General features: G+C 39.5%; 1 protein-coding gene across 17 annotated transcripts in view; it reads left to right on the forward strand.

Annotated features, from left to right (window-relative positions):
- The window catches only part of syngap1b (synaptic Ras GTPase activating protein 1b), a 73,776-nt gene that overhangs the window by 38,170 nt on the left and 19,940 nt on the right, over nt 1-15,666 (forward strand). For 14 of the 17 annotated variants that reach the window (XM_077527233.1, XM_077527234.1, XM_077527238.1 and 11 more), the window contains 12 exons: nt 186-631; nt 2,227-2,348; nt 2,423-2,576; nt 2,637-2,735; nt 5,751-5,990; nt 6,735-7,079; nt 7,763-7,907; nt 9,590-9,734; nt 10,900-11,136; nt 11,984-12,185; nt 12,866-13,050; nt 13,857-14,067. In XM_077527233.1, coding sequence (XP_077383359.1) covers nt 186-631; nt 2,227-2,348; nt 2,423-2,576; nt 2,637-2,735; nt 5,751-5,990; nt 6,735-7,079; nt 7,763-7,907; nt 9,590-9,734; nt 10,900-11,136; nt 11,984-12,185; nt 12,866-13,050; nt 13,857-14,067 — 2,531 coding nt within the window. The remainder of the gene's footprint in view (nt 1-185; nt 632-2,226; nt 2,349-2,422; nt 2,577-2,636; nt 2,736-5,750; nt 5,991-6,734; nt 7,080-7,762; nt 7,908-9,589; nt 9,735-10,899; nt 11,137-11,983; nt 12,186-12,865; nt 13,051-13,856; nt 14,068-15,666) is intronic. The other 3 variants (XM_077527246.1, XM_077527247.1, XM_077527250.1) reach the window with 2 other exon arrangements.

Here is a 15,666-nt window from a genome sequence, read left to right on the forward strand (position 1 = left end):
TTCTTTTCAGTTGAGAGGCTGCATCAAAGCCTTCTATAGGCTCTAGCTTAAAAAAAAAACCCCATATAAACACGTCTTTGGCACACTGGTAATATTTCAATTAGAACGTGTTTCTCCGTTTTTGGGAGCAAATGAGTGAGAAAGTGTTAAATGCTAACATCATCGTGTTTCTCGTGTCGCGTCAGATCACCGACCTCGGCGGAAGAGCATCGCCACGGGGAAGCAGCCCAGCATGGACCTCCCCCCCAGCGTCCCCCTTCAACCCTTCCGACAATCCGTGAGTAACCCCCCCGCCTGTTCCCTCTCGTTGCCCCTTGCGACCCCCCGCGCCTGGGGCCGGCGGCGGCGGCCCGGCGGCACTCCCCCGCCGACCCCCCTCCCGCTCTCCCTGGCCGCGTCGCCCGTCCTCGCTCGGCACCAGCGGGGGCGGCGTGACTCCCAGGGCGCCCGGGAGGGAGGCGGCGTGTCTCCCCTGTCCCGCTCGCTGCCCCTCTCCCCTTGCCTGTCGCTGCCCCTGCCCCGCTCCACCTCCTCCTCCCCCCCTTTCCCGTACTGGGGCGGAGACTGGAGGGCCGCCGCTTGGAGTCCCGTGGCGGGAGGAAGCCTCATTGCAGCGCTGCCCCCGGTGGAGGTATGTGGAAGTGGAAGATCACGCTCGAGCGTCTCGCCTTATGAGCGTAGAGTTATGCTAACGTTATGCTAGCAAGCAGTCTTGTTGAAAGTAGCTCAGTACTTGAGTAAAATTGCAAGTACCTTAAAAACTTCTAAAGCCAAATGTATCATATTAATAAATACTTGACATTTTGAGGCTTCTATTTTATGAGTATAATAATTTTTCTCCCATTAAAACCCTGATGTATATGACCTGATACATGCATTGCACAGATAATCCATTAGAGGGCGGTATCACCCAGCTGATGGCATTTCCAGCGACCTTGCGAGATCGCCCCAATTGAGAAAGGAGATGCTTATTAAAAGTGGGAAATGTTATTTCAGATTTTTGGAAATACGAATATGCTTGATATGTCTGTTTATGATTGCACGGTAATATCTGTGACCGATAATTATCAGCAATTATCGACCTATTTGACGTCAAACAGATAAACCAGATAATAGAGAAATCTGCTGATAATTATCGGCAATTATCTATCAATATGTTTTCTTACAGATGAACCAGATAATAGAGAACTCCACCGATAATTATCAATCAATTTGACGTCATACAGGTAAACCAGATAATAGAGAAATTCGCCGAAAATTATCGGCAATTATCAACCAATTTGACATCATCTCAGATAAACCAAATAATAAAGAAATTCGCAGATAATTATTAGTAATTATTGACCTATTTGACGTCATACAGATAAACCAGATAATAAAGAAATTTGCCAAAAATAATCGGCAATTATCGACCAATTTGATGTCAAACAGATTAACCAGATAATAAAGAAATTTGCTGAAAATTATTGACCAATTTGATGTCCTACTGATAATCCAGATAATAACGAAATTCGCCGAAAATTATTGGCAATTATCAACCAATTTGATGTCAGATTAACCAGGTAATAACAAAATTTGCTGAAAATTATAGGCAATTATCGACCAATTTGATTTCATACAGATTAACCAGATTATAAAGAAATTTGCCGATAATTATCGGCAATTAAGATAATTAGCGGCAATTAACGACCAATTTGACGGCATACAGATAAACCAGATCATAAAGAGATCTGGCGATAATAATTGACATGCCACGTTGGTCCATCTGTTGTGGCTCATATCAATCAAATTCAGCTTTTCATACATTGTAACATTGCATAAAGTTTACACAATGTTTCAATGTATTTGTACTTTAGACTTTATTGTAGGACTTGGAAGTATTTTTTTGTCTTCAAGTTGATTTTACAAACAATTATCGGCTTACTTATCAGTTATTATCGACATCAGCAATTTCGAAATGATCGGTTTATTTGGTAGATCGGTTGAAAATAGCATGATGGTGCACCAGTATTTATTATTATTATGCTTTTGCCAGTGATTAATGTACAAATTTAAAGCGTTGTGACCGGATGTATCAAATATGACACAAATCAAAAGTCATGTGGAGTTGGGCGGGCGTTATGCTCGCCGCTGCCCCCGCAGGCTAAGTTGGCACACCGCGTCCGTCTTGCGCGCTGACGATGTCACGCCGCTAACACTCGCACCTTTTGTTGCGCCGGCGTGCAGAGTTTCCTGAGCAGGCGGTTGAAGGGCTCCATCAAGCGGGCCAAGAGTCAGCCCAAGCTGGACCGGAGCAGCAGCTTCCGTCACATGATCCTGCCTCGCTTCCGCAGCGCCGATCAGGACAGGTGGGCGTCCTCAAACGAGTCAAATAAGCGCACCTTGGCCAAGCCTCTCGCCTTGACTTTGTCGCCGTCGGCAGGACGCGCTTGATGCAGAGCTTCAAAGAGTCGCACTCGCACGAGTCGCTGCTGTCGCCCAGCAGCGCCGCCGAGGCGCTGGACCTCACGCTGGACGAGGACGCCGTCATCAAGCCCGTACACTCCAGCATCCTGGGGCAGGAGTACTGCTTCGAGGTGAGACTCGTCACGACCAACGCCCGCCGTCGCCACGGTAACCAAACCATCCCGCCTCAGGTGACCACGGCGTCGGGAACCAAGTGCTTCGCGTGTCGCTCGGCGGCCGAGAGGGACAAATGGATCGAGAACCTGCAGAGAGCCGTCAAGCCCAACAAGGTGAGATCGAAAAACAATCAAAAAAGATATTGGAATATCGTGCAATATGCGGTATAGTTGGTGAATACTGCGATATCGATAGATATTTAACGTGTACCGAAAGAAATGACATCTTTTTGATCAAATGAAAGAACTACTTTTTTTCATTCACCAAAATAAGCAAACTTAATATAATCTTAGTGATTAATTGTAATTACCTCTCGATAATCAACTATTGGATGGTGGTGCACATTTTCATTAACGTCTGACTGGTCAAATTCAAATAAAAGCATAAAATTCCATCTGAAACTTATTGCATGTCTTTGCAATATGCATATTGCATGGACCGATATCGCAATTAGGGCTGCACGATATCGGAATATCATGCGCTATGCGATATAGTTGCTGAGTATCGCGATATTGATATTATTGCATTATTTAAGATGTACCCCCACCCCCCCAAAAAAAATAAATTTTACAATCTAATAAAAGAATGACATTTTTCATGCAACAAAATAAGCAAACTCAATATAATCTTCTCTCGACCTCTCGATAATGTTCAACTATTGGATGGTGATGCACATTTTAGTTAGCAGCAGATAAAAGCACAAAATTTCATATGAAACTTATTGCATGTCTTTGCGATATGCATATTGCATGGACCAATTTCGCAATTAGGGCTAGCTTTGAGCTAGCTTCATGCCAATGTCAAACATTGTACACAAGCTCATGGAAATCAGCACTCTTAACCCTCAAACAAACTAACGAGAGAGCTCAGTAGAGCTCAGTGCTGCCTAGGAATGTTGTGGCACAACACGGTACTACACTGAAATCACACCAAACCAACTTGACTTTTTTTTTTTTTTTAATAAAATGCACATTTCAATCTAAAGTTGCCTGGTCAATCTGTAATATAGTGCGTGTGGATGCTAACTATGAACAGCAATAACATTGATATATTAACGCCACCAAAAAAAAAAAAAAAGACAAAAGAAAAAAACAAGATGTCTGGATCATAAAAAAAAAAAAAAAAAGACCATTCTTAGATGGAATGCAGCCACCAGGAATCATTAGTCGGATGATAGCGAGCTGTCCAGATGTTCGGACCGTGGGGGGTCCTGGCGCACACATGAACACGCGCGCACACACGTAAACACGAGTCGGATCCCAAGCAGAGCCGAGAGAGTCACGGCAAAGACAAAACAGCTTGAATTGTGTCTTTGCCTTTTCCGATGATTGATCGATGTTGCCTTCAAGTCGACGGGACGTTCGGCTGCTCTCATCTCGCCAACTCATATTGTTGATGTTAAAAGGAGCACAAAAATAATACAAAAATTAAAATATTATGCAATCATTTTAAAAACATCAGCAACAAAAAAAAAGGAGGCTACATGATGATGTAGGGCTGTGCAATTCATCGAAATTTAATTACAATTTTAATTATTATACTCCACAATTACAAAATCAACATAATTGTAAAAAAAAAAAAAAAAAAAGATTATTTAATATAAATTTTTGAGTTGATTACATTTATACATTTGCACCTTTTAAAATTTTAAAACAACTAATTTATTTTTTTTTAAATTATAGTTTCTCCAAAGAATTTCATTTTTCTTAATATTTGTATTTATTTACTTATTTATTTATTTTACATTTAGAAATGTTCTTGTTTTATGCCAAAAAATAAATAATCGTCGCAACAGTGCATGTTGCACTCCAACCTCAAGTTTTTGCTAACATAAATAAATATATATTATTAAAATATATATTATTATAAATTTCAATTATTGTCAAAATAATCGTGATTATTATTTGTACCAGAATCGAGCAGCCCAATGATGAGGATGATTGACATGTTGCTAATGTTTGGAATGTTAAAATCATTTTTAAAAATAATATACCAAAAATGGGGGGCCTCTTCCATTGGGCACCATCGTCCATTTTTTGGCATTGCGAAATCATCAAGTACGCAACTCACTCCCACGGCAACAATTTCTTACCATTTCATATGATATGATGAACATCCAATCTTCAAATGTGCCGATTGAAAAGGATGATCTTTTTATGAGAATATTGTGGTGGCTTTGCGAGTGCGGTAATAATTAAACGACGAGCGTAGAGCTAGCAGATGGCCAGCTCATTTCAAACGATTAATTATTAATTCTCAATTACGCTCAAAAAAAGCAAACAAATGACCCGAGTGATCATGACGCCGATGGGGCCGCCACCAACAACAACGATGACATTTGTGCCCAAAAAGTACCCGCAAGAAATGAATTCTGCAAAGTCGTTCGCTTTACAGTTGACATTTATTGGAAATATTTTAAGGCTCTCAAAGCCCTCATCACGCAGTGTACACTTTTCTCATCGAGGATTTACATTTTCTCACATTTCCCTCTTGTTTAAACATTCAATAAATGTTCAAACCTTCATCAATTTTATACAATAAGTTTATTACTGTAAAAGAAAAAAAAAATGCATGCAAAATTAAACTAAAAAAAATCTGCGATACAGCGAGACCGTGAAAAGTGAACCGTGTTATCATGAGGGAACACTGTACACGTTAAAAAAATAAATAAGAAAAAGTATCACAAATTATCGCGATATCGATATATAATCACACGCTTTAAGTCATGAGACTTTTTTGTCAACTTTGACATCTTTCACAAAACTTCCAGATAGCTTGTGAAACGTTGATATCTAGCGAGACTTTTTCATATACCGCGTGAGAATTTTGAAACTCAACCTACCTTACGACGCTTTGACGTATCTCGCGAGACTTTGACAAATGAGATGTCAAAACCTTGTCCTAATGACGCTAACAACAACGATGACATTTGCGCCAAACGGAGTCAACCCGGCGTGTTTAAAAATAGCCCGGCGCACGTTTAAAAATAGTCTTTTTGTGATGAGTCGTCTGCCATCGTGCGTCCTTCATCTCGTGAGTCACTACGTGTCGGTGGCGCGTCGGTCTCACGGCCTCTCGCCCGTAATCCGTTAGCGTTAGCTTAACGCGCGCGGCTCTCCCTCTGGCAGGACAACAGTCGTCGCGTGGACAACGTGCTGAAGCTGTGGATCATCGAGGCGCGCGAGCTGCCGGCCAAGAAGCGCTACTACTGCGAGCTGTGCCTGGACGACATGCTGTACGCGCGCACCACCAGCAAGCCGCGCACTGACACCGTCTTCTGGGGGGAGCACTTTGAGTTCAACAACCTGCCCACCGTCAGAAACCTGCGCCTGCACCTCTACAAGGAGACGGACAAGAAACGACGCAAGGTGAGAGAAAAAACAAGACCGGTTCCTGCTTCGGAAAAGATGACTTTTGACATCGACCTCGCAAAAATGTCAACATATCTCTGTGGAGACTTTGATTGAGCTCATAAGACTTTGACGTACCTCATGAGATGTCCTAAGAAGACTTGGTGTCAGGGTTACCTGTTTGACATCTATTAAACACGACACAAAAACTAGCGAAGATACTCAGTTCAAAGCTCGCAAGGAGAGAGGAACTGACTGATACAATTGACTAGTGCACTCTCTAAAAGAATCCTCTCCTCACCCTCTCCTTTTATTTGGTTTCCACGCCCCTAGTTCCATGGGTGTTCCAACTCTTAAAATGCAAATGCAATGCATAGTTGGCACACAGTGTACTTGTTTGTCTATGTGAGTGGAAAATTGCTGAGTACATGTGTGGTCAAGTTTGCAATCGTTTAACAGACAGAGGCGGACTTAGATTAGATGTTCTTGTCAATCACGGAATATGTTGCCTGTACTTTGACATATAGCTTGAGATCATTGATAAATTTCACGAGACATCACCATATCTCATGAGACTCTTACATAACTTGGTGTCTCTCGTGAAAGCTTTTCTCAGGAGCAAGCAGGCGAAAGTCTGAAGGGTCTCCGATGAATTTCAACTGGTTTGCACTAAATTATCCCTCCTCGTATCTTGTGTGACGGCGCTCCCCGTACGTTCCCAACGGCGTGACCGAACGTGACTCGTGTTTGTCCCGTTGTCAGGAAAAGAGCACGTACTTGGGCCTGGTGAGCATCCCCATCTCCAGCATCACGGGGCGCCAGTTTGTGGAGCAGTGGTACCCGGTCATCCAGCCCAGCGTCCTGACCAAGGGGGCGGGCGTGGGCGTGGGCGTCGGCGGCAAGATCATCAACGCCTCGCTGCGCCTCAAGTCCCGCTTCCAGACCATGAACATCCTGCCCATGGAGCTGTACAAGGAGTTTGCCGAGTACGTCACCAACAACTACCGCACACTCTGCGCCGTCTTGGAGCCCGTCCTCAGCGTCAAGAGCAAAGAGGAGGTGGCCTGCGCGCTGGTGCACATCCTGCAGAGCACCGGCAAAGCCAAGGTAGGCCCGTTCGCTTCTCGGTGATAAGACCCGGATGGTTTTTCGAGCACCGGTACAAATACCGATTTATTTGTAGTAGGTGTGAATTGACTCGTACCTGACGATTCATTTTGTATCATGATTCTAGAGCTGTCGAAGTTAATCGATTAATCGACAAGTAATCGATTAGCAAATTAATCGACGATTTTTAGAGTTTGAAATTGTCCAAATTATCTGATTTCAGCATATCAACATAATTGTTGACTGACTTCTGTCGTTTAATGTTCCATTCATATAACATTCTTAAGGTTTGAACCCGAACCCTAAGTAAGATGTTTTGTTGAATATTTTTCAATCAACAATGGATGTTTAAAAATCGATTCGGCCGCCTATTGAATCAATTCCAGAAATGCGCGCTGTAATATTGTGAAATATTGCCGAATAGATTTTTATTAACACCCCTAGTAGTAGGGTTAATTAAAAGATTTTTTTTTCTATTTTACTGCAAATGAATATTTGCTTGAAATATCGGTTATTGGCCTCCTTGACTACTTGATAATCTGTATCGTATTGGCCCTGAAAAAAACATATTGATACTATATATATGAGATACGTCTCACAAAATATGTCTCATGAAATGTCTCAAGAATTTATTTATTGTTTTTTTCATTTTTTTATTTTTTGGATGTGGCGCGGACTTGCAGGACTTCCTGTCGGACATGGCCATGTGCGAGGTGGACCGATTCATCGACCGGGAGCACCTTATCTTCAGAGAGAACACTCTGGCCACCAAAGCAATAGAAGAGTACCTCAAGCTCATCGGACACAAGTACCTCAAGGATGCCATCGGTTCGTCACTCGGACTTCTTTCTTCTTTGTTCAACTCATTTGCTCCCGAAAACGTATAAATACGTTCTCTTTGAAATGTTTTTTTCAAAGACGTATTTATACGTTTTTTTTAAATGTTTTTTTAAATGCTAGAGCATACAGAAGGCTTTGATGCAGCCTCTCAACTGCAGAGCGGTTGAAGAAATGGTAGTTATTACACAAACGGCCAGCAGGTGGCAGCAGAGTATAAGAGATCAACCAGGGCCATGTTGCAACAAGCTCCTTTTCCCACTGTTTTAAACAGATTTCTGAATAATGATGAAACTTAGCCATATTCTATATTATAAGATTTATATTAATATTATAAGAACAAGAGTAATACACAGGGAACATGGAGAATATTAAACAACATAATTAATTAACGGTTTTAAGAAAATCAATCATCCAGAATATTTTATAAAGTGAAACTATTATTAATAATGAATTCAATGTTTTCGAGTCAGAAAATAGATATAAATAAAAAAAATCTACAGACTGTTTTGATATTGATATAGCGCTAATAAAAAGTATTATACAATATATAGTGCAACCTTTTACTCATGTCTGTAACATGGTATTTTCCCAACTAAAATGAAAAATTGCAAAAGTTATCCCGATTAATGAAAGTGGAAAGAAACCTGTTTACTAACAGTGCCTTTAAGACAGCACTTTTATTATTCTCTATTTTTACCATTGGTTGAGTGATTCTTTGATTGATGATTGATGAATTGATTGATTGATTGATTGATTGATTGATAAATCAAGCAATCAGCATTGATTACATTGCTACATAAAGTCACTCGTACTTTTGCATCAGCAAAACTCCACCAACGTTTCATCCTCAAACGTCAACTTTGTTGAGCGAAAAATCTGCTGGAATTAGTGCGAACCTAACAGGCTAGTCCTCGGTTGGTTTTTCACAGTTGGTCGGGGTTTTTTCTTTCTTTTTTTTCACGATTTTCTTGTGTCACTCCTGACGTAAACAAAGTTGAACGAGTGTAAACTTTGAATTGCAGGAGGCATTTATTTCCAAGCAGGGGCTGACGGGGAATGATTTTTATTTGATTTTCCAGCAGAGTCCAAAGCTATTTTTGCACACTTAGGCCCCCCGGGGGGTGGCTTCGGCACAAATTGAATGAGGCGATTAGCTCGGCTCAATACAGGTGGCAGATGTTTGATAGGGAGGAAGAGGCGGCGCAAAAACAACACAATGAGACTAAAACAGTGGTGTCCAAACTACGGCCCGGGGCCATTTGCAGCCCGCCGTCCATTTTTCAGTGGCCTGCGAAATATGCCAAAAAATGGCATTTGACTCAGTTCAAATAAAATAAAAACAAAAATGTTTGGAGATGGTCAAAGTAAGAAGGTAGAGTGTCGAAAAACAGGTGCTATTAAAGGTTATTTTAGTTAACTAAAACTAACGAAAAAAATAAAACTAAACAATTTCGTTAACGAAATAAAAATAAAAACGAAGATGCTTTTTTAAAAAGAAAACTAACTGAAACTACATTTTATGTTTACAAAACTAACTAAAATAAAACTAACTATAATTATAGCAAAAATGTCCTTCGTTTTAGTCTTTGGTAATTAATTCAATGCATGAGCCTTTGGGGATGATTTTAAAGTGTTGAGTTGAGTTTTTTTTTTTGTTTGTTGCCGCCCAGGGGAGTTCATCCGCGCCTTGTACGAGTCGGAGGAGAACTGCGAGGTGGACCCCATGCGGACGCCTCCCTCCGTCTTGCCGGACCACCAGGCCAACCTGAGGATGTGCTGCGAGCTGGCTCTCTGCAAGATCGTCAATTCGCACTGGTCACTTGCACAAACTGCCACCTTCTCATTTTTGCCTCATGAGTCATCTTTTTATATGACCTTTTTGCCACATAGTGATCATATTTTTTGTCATCTGTTTTGTTACATTTAGGGTCTGTTTATTAAGTTTTTGTTTTTGTTTTGGTCACCCATTGTTCATTTTTTGTCACATTTGAAATCCATTTATCTTTTTTTTTATCTTTTTTTAAAAAATTTTATTTTACATATTCATCTGTTTTGGGCACATGTACATTTTTTGTCATTGTCAACATTGTATGTGTTTGTTTGTTTTATCGCATTTTGAATTTGTCAAATTTGTATTTTAGGTCACATTTTTTGTCATGTTTGTCACAATTTTTTTGCTACATATTGATCTCTTTTTGTTTTTTTTGGTCTTTCGTCACATTTTCAAGTTTTTTTCAAAAGTTGATGATTCTTGTTATATTCAGATTTTTGTTTGTCTTTTTTTGTCAGATTTTGGTCACATTTTGTACGTTTAACTTTTTTTTTGCTGTCATATTGATCATGTTTGTTACATTGTTGGTTTCGTGCCATTCTTAGTCCTATTTTTGTTTTATTTTAAAATATAAATATTTTGTCACATTAGTCTTTTTTGTGAAATTCTTTTTTTTTGTCAAACATATCTGTCAAATTGTAATTTTTTGTTTCGTCATTTTTTGTCACATATAGATCTGTTTCGTCACATTCTTCAGGCTCTGTTTATTGTTTTTTTTTCTATTGCAAGCATATATTTAAGTTTTCCTCCCTGACATTGTAATTTTGTAACATTGTAACATTTTTGACACAATTTTAGTTGTCATGTATGTGTTTGTTTGTTTGTTTGTTTGTTTGTTTGTTTCCATTTTAGTTGTTTTGGTGTTTTTTTTTAATTTTACATATTTTGTTTTGTTTTATCACATTTTGAATTTGTCAAATTTGTATTTTAGATTACACTTTTGTCACGTTTGTCACAATGTTTTGCTGCATATTGATCCCCCCCCCCACACACACGCACACACATTTGTTTTTCTTTCTTTTCATGTGTCATTTTTGTATTTCCTGTCACATATGTCTACTTTTTTGGGGTTACATTTTTATCGGTACCTTGTGAAGCGGCGTTTTAACTGCAAGGATCTTTTTTTTTTTTTTTATTTTGTGTGTTCAGCGTGTTCCCGCGCGAGCTGAAGGAGGTGTTTGCGTCGTGGCGGGTGCGCTGCGCTGAGCGTGGTCGCGAGGACATCGCCGAGCGCCTGATCAGCGGCTCGCTCTTCCTGCGCTTCCTGTGTCCCGCCATCATGTCGCCGTCGCTCTTCAACCTGACGCAGGAGTATCCCGACGAGCAGACGTCGCGCACGCTCACGCTCATCGCCAAAGTGGTGCAGAACCTCGCCAACTTCTCCAAGTAGGTCCACGCGTTGACATTTACGTCTTTCATCATCATCATCACATTTGGATTTCCTCTTGTATTATATTTTTTTGGTCAAGCTTGCATTTTAATGAAACTTTTATGGTTCATTTTTTGAATTTATATGTTATTTTTAAATTTATTTTGGGTCGCTTTTGGATTTTGGGGAGGTCAGACTTTGCCGTATTTACTGTTAGAATTTGATTATTTTGATGTCAAATTTTGATTACACTATAGCCAAATTTTCTTTGTTTGGAAAATGTTGTTACGATTGCTGTTTTTAGTTGTTATTATTTATATTTAGCCAAAATGTATATTATTATTATTATTATTATATAATTTTATATTTAGATTTAGCCAAATTTGATTTGTATGGCAAATTTTGTTTTGATTGTTGTTTTTAGTTATTATTTATTTTTAGCCAAATTTTCGTTTTTTTTAGATTATTATTATTATTATTATATTATATTATTTATATATTATTATTATTGTTATTTTATATTTTAGATTTATATTTAGCCAAATATTATTTGTATGGCAAATTATTTTAAAACCTTGATTTTTATCTTTGTCAAAATTGAAGTTTGATGTCAAATTTGTATTTATTAATTATTATTATTTTTTTTATTGCATAGTTTTGGGTGGGGGCTTGGGTTAGGGCCGACTACACTCTCATCCACAGGGATAAATTTCCCAATTTATTTATTTATTTATTTATTTATTTATTTATTTTTGGTCTGAAACTTGGAGAATGTTTTTGCATGAGAGCAAGAATTTTTTATGGTGTTTTTGCGCGCTTTGAGTAACGTGTGTGCACGTGCGTGCGGCCTTTCCCGTTGTTGAGGTTCGGCATGAAGGAGGAGTACATGTGCTTCATGAACGAGTTTGTGGAGCTGGAGTGGGGCTCCATGCAGCAGTTCCTCTACGACATCTCCAACCTGGACAGCGTCACCAATGCCGGGGGCTTCGAGGGTTACATCGACCTGGGACGCGAGCTCTCCATCCTGCACAGCCTCCTGTGGGAGGTCATGGCGCAGCTCAGCAAGGTACCCTCTCACACGACGCTAGTTCAACTCCCGCACGCCGCCTCCATTCAGACATTTTCAGCATTTACCACAACTCCAACTTGACAGTTTTTTTTCTTTTTCTTACTTAAATTGCGCTCGTACTGAGAAACGTTTTTTTGTCAAAAAGTTGATGAGTCACATTTTTGTTTGTCTTTTTGTCAGATTTTGAGGTTTCGGTCACATTTTGATACAGTTTGTCATATTGATCATGCCTAATACATTTTTGTTGGCTTTATGCCATTTTTACTCCCATTTTTGTTTTACCATTTTCGAACGATGTCAAATTAAATATTTTGTCACATTAGTCTTTATTATGAAATTCTTTTTTTTGTCAAAGTTGTATCTGTCAAAGTGTAATTTATTTTAGTTGATCACTTTTTTTGTCATATTTTGATCTGTTTGTCATAATTGTCATTTCATTTGTCAAATTGTCACTTTTTTGTCAAATTATTTTATGTTGTTTTGATGGTTTTGCCAAATTTTCATTCGTCACATTTTGATCTGTTTTTGTCAGAATTGTCATTGTTTTGTTTTTTTTTGCATTTTGATCTTTTTTTTTTGTGGTCATGTTTTGTCACATTATGATCCGTTTGTAAAAATGTCGATTTTTGTCCAAGCGAAAGGTCAAAGGTGAAAATGTGTGTGTTTGTGGGACGCAGGACGCCATCATCAAACTGGGCCCGCTGCCCCGCCTCCTCAACGACATCAGCATGGCGTTGCGCAACCCGCACCTGCAGCGCCAGCCCAGCCACCAGGCCGAGCGGCTCCTGTCCCGGCCCGCCTTCAACCGCGGCGTCTCCTCCTCCTCCGACTTCCACAACCTCGTCATGAGGGACCTCAACAGGTAAGCGCGGCTGGGGACGGCAAAAATATTCGCCGGGATGGAACGATATCCAAACATCACCATACGATCATTTTCACGATATTGTGGAGAGGTTAAGGTATACAAAAAAAAAAAAAGAAAAAGGTCACGATATTGGAAAAAAAAAATGAGCTCATACTAAAAAAAAACAAAAAAAAGAAATATTGTGCTTTTGTACATTACTCCAATGAAAAATATTATGTATAAAAAATATATCAATATAACATATTGAGGGACTTACTTGCTCATGCAAGCACACATTGAGTTCCTCCACATATTGACTCAGTTTACAAGCATATTAGTTATTATTCATCTGACCGTTAGCATAGATTTTAAACATAGAAGGGCCAAAACATGCCTTGTGAAAATTAAATTGCACTATAAAACACTAGCCACCAGAGGGTGCTACACAAATAGAAATCAACTCGACTTTTTTTTTTTTTTTACAGATGTGCTGCTTTTAATATCATGCCGTGACGACGGCGATGTATTGTGCCTGTTTTAATATCGCGATATTGCCATTAACGTTACATCCCTAGTCACTACTACAGACACGACACATTTTGATTACGTATTTGCATCAATAAATAATGGCTTCATAAAATTTTTGTCCTGGAACCAAATGTTTCATCATGTTGATGACGCAGCAGAAGTGCCTGCACTAAATCTCCAATTCTGCAGGTGGTGCTAGACAATTATGAATGATCAGGGACGGGATGCTCATTTCAGTGAATTAATGGCAAAAAAACAAAACAAAAAACTTTTTTTTTTTTTTTTCTCAAAATCAGCTCCATGGACATGACCCGCCTGCCTTCGCCTACCTCCACCGGCGGCGCGTTGCCGCCGCCTTCGCGCTCGCAGTTGAGCTTTCAGGAGCGTGAGCACCTCCTCCAGCGGGCATCGTCCAAAGACATGTTCTACGTGTCCCGCCCCCCGCTGGCCCGCTCCAGCCCGGCCTACTGCACCAGCAGCTCCGACATCACCGAACCCGACGGCAAGGTGAGTCGCGCGGCATGGGGGGAAATCGATCGATCAATCGATCAATCGCTCGCCATCCCATCGGCCCCCGGGAGACGAGTATGAGCAAAGCATGCCCCCAGCTCATACTCGCCGGAATCTCCCATGATCAAGTCTACAGTGAGCCCCCGTTGAACGACAACCTACACCTGATTAGTTGCTCGCTTAGTACTAACGCGTAATGAAATAAGCTCATGGAAATTAACATGGAAGTCATTTTATCGTTTAAACGGCTGCTGTTTAACCTACGGAACTGCAACATGTTCAAGCGGCGCGGATCTTCTTGTGCTCTTCGGACAATATTACTTTTATCGTCCATAGAAGGCATCTAAAATAAAAATAAATACAAACTATACATGTATGGATAGGTCTGATGCCGCTGAACATTTTGAGGGGTCGAAAGTAAAAAATATATTCACAAATGACTTGGTTATCACACTTCTAAGAGTGAGCCAAATTTTGGCTCATTTTAACTTATATGTCTAAAAAAAATTGAAAATGCCATTGTCAAAAAACACCAACCTTTCCCAAAAAGATTTCTTTATGACTTATTAACATATTGAAGGCTCTAATTTGTTCAAATTGAATATTCCAATTTGAATTAGTTTTTTATATATAGATAGATCATAGTTAGTTGTGCTCTTCGGACAATATTGTTTTTATTGTCCATAGAGGGCATCTAAAATAAAAAAATAAATAAAAATTATACATGTATGGATAGGTCTGATACCGCTGAACATTTTGAGGGTCGAAAGTAAAAAAAAAATATTCAGAAATGACTCAGTTATCACACTTCCAACAGGACGCCAACGCTTGGCTCAAATTGAGCGAGAGGGTTATTTTATTTTATTTTTTTTTAGGTGCACAAGGGTTAAGAACACAATTTATTTTCATGCCTTTATTCAAAAATTTCTTAATTTTCTTTTCATTTATTAATTTGGAATTCATTACTTGTCAAAAATAAATAAGTTGTTGAACATCTACAAGCAAGACGTGTTCTCATAACTTTGCTAACATTGCAAACTGACAAAATAAAAACGCTACTTCATTAAAAAAAAAAAAAAAAAGACACACACACACACACACACACATTGAAAATGCTAATTTCCATCTCAACTAACACCTTGACTACGGTTGACTTTTTATATATTCTTAATTTTCTTTTAATTTATTAATTTAGAATAAATTATTTGTTAGTTTTGTGAACATAAAATGTAGTTTCAGTTAGTTTTTGTTTTTTAAAATGCATTTTCATTTTTATTTTATTTCGTTTAACGACATTGTTTTTTCGAATTTTAGTCTTAGTTTTTTGATAGTTTTAGTTCACTAAAATAACCTTGGATTGCACATCCAAAAAATGTGGCGGGGGAAGTCGTCGGTATCATAAAGGAGAATGGCGACGTAGCGGGGGTGCACTGTATCATGACATCTTGCTTGTCGCTTCATCCCGGAGAGTATTTGCCAGCAAATACTCATCTTTGCGACATCCGGGCTACCCTCATACATCACCCGTGCTCATGTCAACGTTTGGCGGGGGGGGGCGGGGCTTCGTGGCGTCTCCTCCGTGTCAGTAAAAAAAGC

Source organism: Festucalex cinctus, chromosome 7 (genome assembly GCF_051991245.1).
Source record: "Festucalex cinctus isolate MCC-2025b chromosome 7, RoL_Fcin_1.0, whole genome shotgun sequence".
In the NCBI taxonomy this organism is placed as follows: domain Eukaryota; kingdom Metazoa; phylum Chordata; class Actinopteri; order Syngnathiformes; family Syngnathidae; genus Festucalex; species Festucalex cinctus.